Source organism: Humulus lupulus, chromosome 3, assembly GCF_963169125.1.
Source record: "Humulus lupulus chromosome 3, drHumLupu1.1, whole genome shotgun sequence".
Classification (NCBI taxonomy): domain Eukaryota; kingdom Viridiplantae; phylum Streptophyta; class Magnoliopsida; order Rosales; family Cannabaceae; genus Humulus; species Humulus lupulus.
In genome coordinates, this window is record NC_084795.1 from 24,622,652 (window position 1) to 24,631,351 (window position 8,700).

The 8,700-nt window shown below is 28.1% G+C and overlaps 1 protein-coding gene across 1 annotated transcript; it reads right to left on the reverse strand.

The window, feature by feature from the left end:
• Nucleotides 1-1,764: 1,764 nt before the first annotated feature.
• Nucleotides 1,765-4,164, reverse strand: LOC133822346 (geraniol 8-hydroxylase-like). The gene is made up of 2 exons (XM_062254644.1): nucleotides 3,113-4,164; nucleotides 1,765-2,432 (listed from the first exon to the last, which is right to left on the reverse strand). The coding sequence occupies exons 1-2, from the start codon at nucleotides 4,055-4,057 to the stop codon at nucleotides 1,818-1,820; spliced, it is 1,560 nt and encodes a 519-aa protein (XP_062110628.1). The 5' UTR covers nucleotides 4,058-4,164; the 3' UTR covers nucleotides 1,765-1,817.
• Nucleotides 4,165-8,700: the final 4,536 nt, after the last annotated feature.

Below are 8,700 nucleotides of genomic sequence, written 5' to 3' on the forward strand. Positions count from 1 at the left end.
ATTACAAATATGGCCCTTTAATTAAAAGCGGGTATTTACGCACATCTAATACACTTAAGCATGCATAACCAATCATATTATAATATAATTCATGCAATTCACATTATCACATATATATATTCAATTAAATCATATAATATTTTAATAATGCTCCCATTGCACCCTAACCAATTCACTAAGCCTTATTAGGAACTTTGGGGCATTACACTAACCCCTTTCTTGAAGCATCACAATAGACCACACATTTTTCCTGCTTTGAAGGAAGACTCAACACTAGAGCAGTAATTAATCGCTGCTTCAACTCCTAAAAATCTGTTCTCACTTCTGTTAGACCAAACAAACTTCAAGTTCTTGCGTGTCAACTGTGTCAAGTCATGAAACTTAGTCATTTTGATCAACATGGTTGCAAGTGGACTGGGTTTATGTGTTTGAACTGACTATGACCAAAGTCGCAACTACTTCAACCAAAAATAGGGGACGCGAACCCAACTCTCCTACATTTTCCTTAATTCAAACTTAGCCAAAAACACCACCCAACAATCCCAATATCAAAACCAAATCCCAACATAACATAACCACCCATCTAGCAATAAAACCCAAGCTTCATCACACCTAAAACACCATCAAATACTCAACTCCATAATCAAACTTCCAAGCTTAAAAAGTAACCTTAAAAACAGAGTAAAACTAGTCACAAACAAAAGTGAAAACTCACCTCAGCTATAAATTGAATCCTTTCACTTGCTGAAACTCAATCTTAGACTCCAAGTCTTAATCCTCAAGCTTGAACTCTCTAACTTAGCTTCAAAATCCAAACCGAGTGAGAGAAAGAGAAGGTGATCGAGAGAGAAGCTCTGTTTCTGATTGCTGCCTTGGTTCCTTCTACAGTTTCCCTTGGCTTAGTCAAGTCTATCTAATGGCCTAAATGACAAAAATGCCCCTAGGGCCATCCTAATCCCTCAAAGCCACCAAGAGTGATTTCGTCATTTTCACCTACACCGTTAATCATAATTAACATCCTCAAATTCCTGTTACTCCCAATATCCTAAAATAATTATCAAATCATTTCCCATTACCCGCTCATCCTCGGTAATGTACTAAGCATCAAATTACCCCTAGGCACACCCCGAGCCCAGCAATTAACCCCGTTATGACAAAACCGCTAACTTGCTTCCTAAGATCGTCTCATGCCGAATAGCTCAAATATATCCACATAATAATGTGGTCTCACCCATATATCACATACCCAAATGATTGAGAGAATATCTGAATCTGTGGCAGAGACTCTAATGGAATGTCTCACTTTATAAATATAGGGTACCGGTCCCCAAGCTCACTGGTCATTTTTAGTCTTTCAGTAACTCCATCTAAAAGAGTTAGTGAGAGCTATAAAGCTCGTGTACTCGTTCTAATTTCTCTTTTTTCTTTTGTAGATCTAAAGCTCATAGATCGAGATTGTCAATAACAATAGTTTGAGGTACACATATTCGATCATCTAAATTTTATGTAACAATCTGTTTATTCCCCATTAGAATTGTTATGCATCTATCTAACAATGAGGTGTGAGTAAATAATTATTTATTGATAAGGCCAAACTGGACTATATACTCATATATATTGTTAAGAACACCTGTCATATCTAACACCACAATAAAAATAATTAAAGTGACTTGGTGTAATTAAATATGTACCACATATTTTAATTTAGTAAGTATTATAGACTATTATTAATCAATCATATAGTGTGATGTGAGCACTTTAAAATGTAAAATACCATTTGATATTCATATGTAGCCACCGTGATCACGATGATAAAATTACATGGAAACAGTTGGTATAGGAAGAGCTCTCAAAGGCCGAGCCTTCTGTAAAGTGAGACCAAACTTTTCATCCATGTTCAAAGTCTCTAGGTCAACTCCATCTTCCAACTTCCAATCAAAAGAGTGGATTAGAGAACCTAACATCAAGTGAACCATTCGAATGGCCAAAGGCAAACCCGGGCATATTCTTCGTCCACCGCCGAACGGAGTGAGCTCAAAGTGTCGGCCTTTCACGTCAATATTTGACTCCAAAAATCTCTCTGGAATGAACTCATTGGGATTGTCCCATATATTGGGGTCTCTGGAAACGGCCCATACGTTGACTAGGACTTGTGCTCCTTTCGGAACTACATAACCGCAGACCTCGACATCGATTTCAGCTCTGCGGGGCAGCAGTAATGGAACTGGTGGGTGCAAACGAAAGGTCTCTTTGATAATGGCTTGTAAGTAAGGGAGTCTTGTTATGTCGGATTCTTTCACTTGGTTTCCCTTCCCAATGACTTGTTTGAGCTCTACTTGGGCTTTGGACATGGCTTCTGGGTTCTTGAGTAGCTCAGTCATTGACCACTCTAATGTCGACGAAGTTGTATCAGTGCCCGCTGCAAATAGATCCTGTAGTAATAATATATAGTTAGTTTCATATTTATCTAATTAATTAGCCGATTAAATATATGATGATCTCTCAAAACTTTCCTTGTACAATTACTGGTTAATTAGTATAATATAACTAACTTTTCTCATTGAATGACTCTCATTACAAATTGAAAAGGAGATGTTTTATTTTAGAAACGATCATTATGATTTCATTTTAAAATTAATTTAAGCTAAGCAGAGTGTAATTTCTTATTTAATTTATTCTAATGTTCAAACACTTTTTTTTAAAAAAAAAAAAAAAAAACTTAGGAGTCGTTCAAACTTTGACTTATTTGTAAGTTTTCTATTTCTAGCATAGCATTATAGTAATATAATTTATGTAAATCTCTAAAATTACTGGTAATCAGAAATTAATACTATATGGAGGGTCATTCAAGGTACGTTATATTTTAAATAAAATAAAATAATCTTAGCCAAAAAAAAATATTAACTCATCGTGATATTTTTAATAAAGCTTCAAATTAATGAGAATTTTATTGTTTGTAAATTTAAATAACATGTATTAATTATGAGTTAATGATGAAGCTCTAGTTTGAGCTTTTGTGAAAGAAAATATTTATAAATCAAATCAAATAAAATTAATATCAATAACAACATATAGAAGAGAGAGGAAGCTAGAGAGCAATTAATATACGCACCAGTAAGAGATGTTCAATGGTCGTTTTGTCAAGAAGCTGATTTTCTCTGTTCTCTTTACTGGCCATGTAATTGAGAAGAGTATCCAACATATTATTCTCTTGTTCTTCTTCTGCAGGACTACTACTACCACTCGTTTCTCTGAGTTTTAGTCTTTGACTGATCACACAGTCGAAAAAATCAATCATTTTCCGGAAATGAAAAGCCATGCTTCTCCTTATGCCGAGAGGGTCAATCTTCTGAAGAACCGGAAAATAGTCAGCCAAGTTAGGCTTACCTGCAGCCTCAAAGATATTCCAAACAGTCTCCTTGAGATCTATGGCCGTGTCGGAAGGGGCGAGACCCTCCCAGTCGAAGGAGAAAAAAGTGGTCGATAACAAGTTCAGAGAAGTTGTAAAACCAGCTGTGCCAATAGCCACTGCCTCTCCTGCTTCCGCCATTGTACGGACACCAGCTAAGAGCTCTTGTACCTTCTGGTGCCTTAGATTCTGGTTAGCGTCGAGAGCTTTAACCGAAAACAAGTGGTTGTTGCATATTTTTCTAAGGTTTCTCCAGCTAGGAGAGACCGGAAGCCATGCCATGCTGTGCATTTGATGGTCGCAGGCTCGGAGTGAGTCTGGGATGGTTCGGTTGGAGAAGAGGTGGTCGTGAGTTTGGAGGACTTGTTTGGCCATGTCTGCCGAAGAAACTACTACTGTCGTTATTCGGCCTAGTTGCAAACACATGATTGGGCCATGAATGTGGGAAAGCTTGGCTAAAGATTTATGGGGATTGTGACCAAGTTCCAAGAGGTTCCCAATTATAGGAAATGGTCTTGGCCCTGGTGGAAGATGCTTCTTCTTAGTTTTGGTGTATGAAAATAATAAGTCGAAGACTTGAATTGATATCCAAATGATGAGAATGAGATACAGTAAGTAACTCAAGAAGTCATAGGTGTCAAGCTCCATATTGATGTTTTCCAGCTATAGCTCTACTCTCTAATTTCTTCAACTCGTTCCCATCATATATGTAAGTGAATTTTTGGTTTGCATGAATGAGTATAGGAATTGAATTGTTATTCCTAAAGATGACCCGTTCAAATGTTTGGTTTGGATTTTATCATTGGAATGACTTTTCCAGTATGAATTCTAATTCCATTAAACTAGTCATTTGGGTTTACTAAATTAAATGACTTGAAAAGTTTCCTTTCCACCACAATTTTTGTTGTACCATACATGCCTCTCTCCAAAACGTACATTAATACACACACACATATATATATATATATGGTTTGATAAAAAAAATATTATAATATATATTTGTACCATATATAGATACAAATAGCGTGTAATAAGCACTTTGTTTAGTTTTTTTTATATAATTTATTAATTATTTTTATCAAATTTATATTAATGTCATATAAATTTGAAATAAATATCTATTTTAATTAAATAATTTATTTATTTTTGTTTAAGTTTATGTTTGTTTTAGTTATTGAATTTGGATGTGACAACAATAAATTATATTATATATTTAATATAATATTAAATATTATACATGAATTTTAAATTTAAGTTTCTTACTAATTTTAAAAAAAAAAATTTGTTGTTAATTCACAATAGATTATATTATATGTTTAATATAATATTATTATAATAAGTGAGTTTAAGTTTAATTAAATTTTATTGAAGTTATAAAATGTATGATTTTATTATTTTTAAATAATATCATATTTTAATTTATTTAATTATTTATTATTTTAAAATAATTATCATTGTAAAATATCTAAAAAATATCCTATTTTAATTTGTTTAATTATATATTATTTTTAAATAATTATCATTATAAAATATCTAAAAATATATCCTACTTTAATTTTTTTTAATTATTTATTTTATTTTATTTTATTTAAGTTTAATGGTTTACAAACTACTGTTAAATATAAGAATATATTCTGTTAAATATAAGAATATTAAGTTAAAGTTAACCTTTAAAAAATAAAAAACCGATAAAACTAAGAATTTTCGTTATCTACATACAAAAAAAATTATAAACACTAGACAACTAACATTTTTTATTGTTATTTTTTGTGTAATGATTATTTGCTATTTTATTATATTAAGAAAGTATAATTTTATTTTTTTAATAATCAAAATATAATAAAATTCAATAAATTTATAACATATTTATATTAATAAAAGAAATCCATTCAATTAAGCACATTTTTTTAAGTAATAATAACATTATTTCTTTCTATAAATTTTTTGTATATTGAGTATTAATAATTAGAATTTTATTATTATTTATTTGTTTAATTTGTATATAAGGGTAATTTAGTCAAATAAAAGTTAAATTCAAATAAAAAATAGTATTTTGGTATATAATAAAAACTTACTTTACAAAATAATAGTAATTTGATAAAAAAATTATTTATTATAAGAGTAAGGGTAATTTGGTGAAAATAATGTTAATTTCATTCCATTCCATAGTATATCAAACATATTAATCATTATTTAGTCACTCATTCCAAAATCTCTACCAAACAAAATAAAAAAAATTCCATTCATTCCTATTACCATTACCATTACCATTCTATTTTTATTTTGTAACCAAACGCCACCTAAGTGTTAGAAGGGAAATATTTGGAACATACAAACTTTTTCTGCCATAATTTCTTTTAGTTATTTAAATAATTAGAAATTACAGTTTTTTGTAATGATTAAAAAATATATATTTTTAAATATTTTTTAGGAGATTGTAAGAGATTTTTTTTCACTCTACCCGTACAACATGCTCCTTATATTGATGTGTAAGGACGTCTTGACCGTAATTTTTTTCTTCATGATAATATTAATTATATAGCGAGCCTCCTATAAGTTTTTGAGAAGTTCTAAATAATTAAAGTGCCAAAAATAAAATTCAAACTACTTGTTGTACATGTGCTTTTATTTAATATTAATATTATTTTATACGCTTTGCATTGTTTTTTTTGTTTATTATATAAATTTTTTAAGATTTTTATATTTTTAAGGTATAAAATTATAAAACATGACCTTTTGCACAATTATTCATTTTTTAAAATAAATATTTTTATTAATTTAATTAATAATGTTCTTAATCAAATTTAATATCACGTGTATACATGTTGATATTTTTAATTGTTAAGATATTTTGGTTGTAAATTTGAAATATTAAAACAATAAATCTCGAAGATAAATGTCAATTTATATACGATTAATTTATTATTATAATTATTAAAAGATTAGTTATTTCTAAATATTGTATTTAAATATAAATAAAAATATTTTTATTTTAAATTTGAAATGTCAAAACAATAAAAAGATAAATAAAGATGATTTTTTTTTAAATAAATGTCAATTATATATGATTATTTATTTTGAATTTGAAATATGAAACAATAAAAAAATTATCATGAATTGAAAAATCTTCAAGATAAATATGAATTTATATATGGTTGATTTATTATAATAATTATTAGAAAATTAGTTATTAATAAATATTAAAAAAATTTCGGAAGAGGCATTGCCATTATTAATGATTTTAGATATTTTGGTTTTAATTATTTAATAATCACAAATAAAATAAAAAATGTAGAAAAATTAGAAATAGATTAGAGATTTTGACTTGAATTCTCCTTTTATTTAAAAAAAACATGTGACATTTTCCAATTTTGACATTGCCATTTAAAATATATTTGACGACGAACTTTATATGTATTATTTATGTTTTTTCTAAATAAAGCTTCAATTGGCTTATCACACTATTTTTTTTTATTAATTTTAAATAGTAATAGTAATTAAATAAAATATAAATATAAATATGTGAGAACTCGCAATAGCTTCAACACCATTGGAGATAGTGGAAAATCTTTCGATTAATGATGCTACAAAATCTATTTGAAGATTTATTGATTAACTTATACTTACGAATTTGTTGAAACTTTGATGTCTATTTTTTCCCAACCACCTCCAACAATCTCAATATCACTCACACAACATAAACATCCGATAGCATCTAAAAGATGATAGAAAAATAAGATGAAGATGTTAAAATATCAAGATCAATAATTTAAAATAAAAACTTTAAAGATTAACAAACATTAATAATTGAATAAATACCTAAACTTTACAAATTAACAAACGTTAATAATTTAATAAATACCCAAGACCCGAGAAGATTGTAGGAATGTGTTATCATTAACATGTAAATCAATCAAATTTAGAGATATAAATTGGAATTCATTAAAAACTAAAATTGAAAGAATTTAGAGAGAAGAAGAGAAAAAAAGAAAAAGAAATTAGAGTGGAGGAATATATGAGATTAATAAAGAATCTATATATATATATTAGAATATATATAGATTTACAAATATATATTTATCTATGTTTAAATAATAATATCTTATTTAAATTTCAAAAATTATATTTATTATTATTATAATTTATAAAATGAATAAAAAATTAGATTAAATGAGAAAATAAATAGAGTAGTTTGATAATTTATCTATATTTAAATAATAATATCTTATTTAAATTTAAAAAAATTACATTTATTATTATTATAATCTATAAAATGAATAAAAAAATTAGATTAAAGAAAATAAATAGAATGATTTGAAAAGTTTTTAGAGTGTCATATCATCTACTTGATGCTCTCTTTATATATATATATATATATAGAATTTAATTCCAAATTTTTTGCACATCTAAATTTCATAAATCTTAACAAAATAATCACAATCTCTCCTTTCCCACCCCCAATTAAAAAAAAATATCTCCAGAGCCGGTCCGTTTGGTTAGTGGAAAAGGAAAAGAATTCATTGTATTCATTGATTTTTTTTTGTTTGTTTGGAGGAATATCATTCCAATATAATGATTCCATCATTTTAGTAAAATTACTATTTCATAAAAAAATGTGTTATTTCAATACAAAAAAAAAAAAAAAAGAATAAATTTCTAACAATTTATTTTTATTAATTTTAAATCTTATTCTGTTCCATTCTATAATACATAGCCGCATGTGGAAATGAAGCTACAAGGAGTACGTACACATCTTTTCTTTTTTCTAAATTTGTTTTTATATGCCTCTACTTTGTTTTATTGAATTAGAGAGATATAAAAGTTACGAATCAATAGATTGTGCAGGCAATGGACATAACCTAGAGGAAATCTCCCCTTACCTAACTCCAATATAAAAAAAAAATACCATCTCAAAAGAATATATATATATATTTATATTGTGTGAAAGGAGCAGTTTCCAAAAGGTAGAAACGAAGGTACAAGAAGTACGTACGCATCTTTTCTTCTTTCTAAATTTGTTTTTATGCCTTCTTCTTTATTTTATTGAAGTTGAGAGATACAAAAATTTATTCCAAAAAGTCAGGCGAGACACCAATCACGGGCGGATTAGGATGACCACATAATTGTGGACCTATATTATTACCAGAAAAAGAACTTTGATAAATGGTTAGATAGTTACATGACATGACGTCTACAAGTTGAGCAAATAATTAATTATTATTGATATGGCCAAAACCTGGAAAAAATATCATATGTGATCGCACGAGGAGGCTGAGCCTGTAAATGTGAGA